The 706-nt window shown below is 69.3% G+C and overlaps 1 protein-coding gene across 2 annotated transcripts in view; it reads right to left on the bottom strand.

The window, feature by feature from the left end:
• The window catches only part of EFNB2 (ephrin-B2), a 47,023-nt gene extending 46,485 nt beyond the window's left edge, over positions 1 to 538 (bottom strand). The window contains exon 1 of one of the 2 annotated variants that reach the window (XR_550409.1): positions 402 to 526. Coding sequence is in view for 1 of the 2 variants with exons in the window: in XM_008571721.1 (XP_008569943.1) it covers positions 402 to 523 (122 nt within the window). In the remaining variant the exon portion in view is untranslated. Of the gene's footprint in view, positions 1 to 401 lie in introns of both variants that reach the window. The other variant, XM_008571721.1, reaches the window with a different exon arrangement.
• Positions 539 to 706: the final 168 nt, after the last annotated feature.

The following is a 706-nucleotide window of genomic DNA, read 5'->3' as shown; positions in this document are numbered from 1 at the left end:
ACCGCGCCGCCTGCGCTCCTTGCGAGCGCAGCATCTCCGCCTCTCTCCGGAGCCCGCCAGTCCCCGCGCGCCGGCCAGCCCTGCTTGTGGCCACGTTCTTCGTCCTCGAAAAGCAGCGAGGGTCAGGTATCGCCATCGGACACCTTCCCGGACGTGACACCCGAGCCGCCAGGGGCTTTTAGTGCTCGGGAGCGCTCGAAGGACGAAAGGCAGGGAGGGCGCCCCTTCGAGCAGGCGCTCCGGCTGGAAAGCCGAGCGAAGAGTCTCTCCACCTCGTGAAATGTGGCGGGGGTGGGGGACGGGGGACCGAGGTTCCACGGGCAGACCCCTCCTCCCGCCCGTACGGCGCGGCGCGGCGGGCCCCGGGGCGGGGACCGAGGGGAATCGCGGACGACACTTACTTGGAGTTGGAGGAATTCCAATAGATAGGCTCTAAAACTATCGATCTGGACATGGCAGTTCTGCATAAAACCATCAAAACTCCCCAGCAGTACTTCCACACGGGGTCCCTCCTCACGGCCATGGCCAAGCCGTTCCCAGCTCCGGGCCGCGGAGGGACGGGCCGCGGGCCGGGACCCCCAATCCTCTAGGGCCGACGAGCGGGGAAGACGGCAGACGCCCGCAGGCAGCTCCAGCGATCGCGGAGGCCGGGCGCGCTCGTCCTCGGGGCCCTCAGGGCGCGGGGCGGGAAGGCACGCGCGAGGCG

The sequence above is a fragment of the Galeopterus variegatus genome, unplaced genomic scaffold (genome assembly GCF_000696425.1).
Source record: "Galeopterus variegatus unplaced genomic scaffold, G_variegatus-3.0.2 Scaffold713, whole genome shotgun sequence".
In the NCBI taxonomy this organism is placed as follows: domain Eukaryota; kingdom Metazoa; phylum Chordata; class Mammalia; order Dermoptera; family Cynocephalidae; genus Galeopterus; species Galeopterus variegatus.
This window is presented reverse-complemented; position numbering and strand designations above follow the sequence as displayed.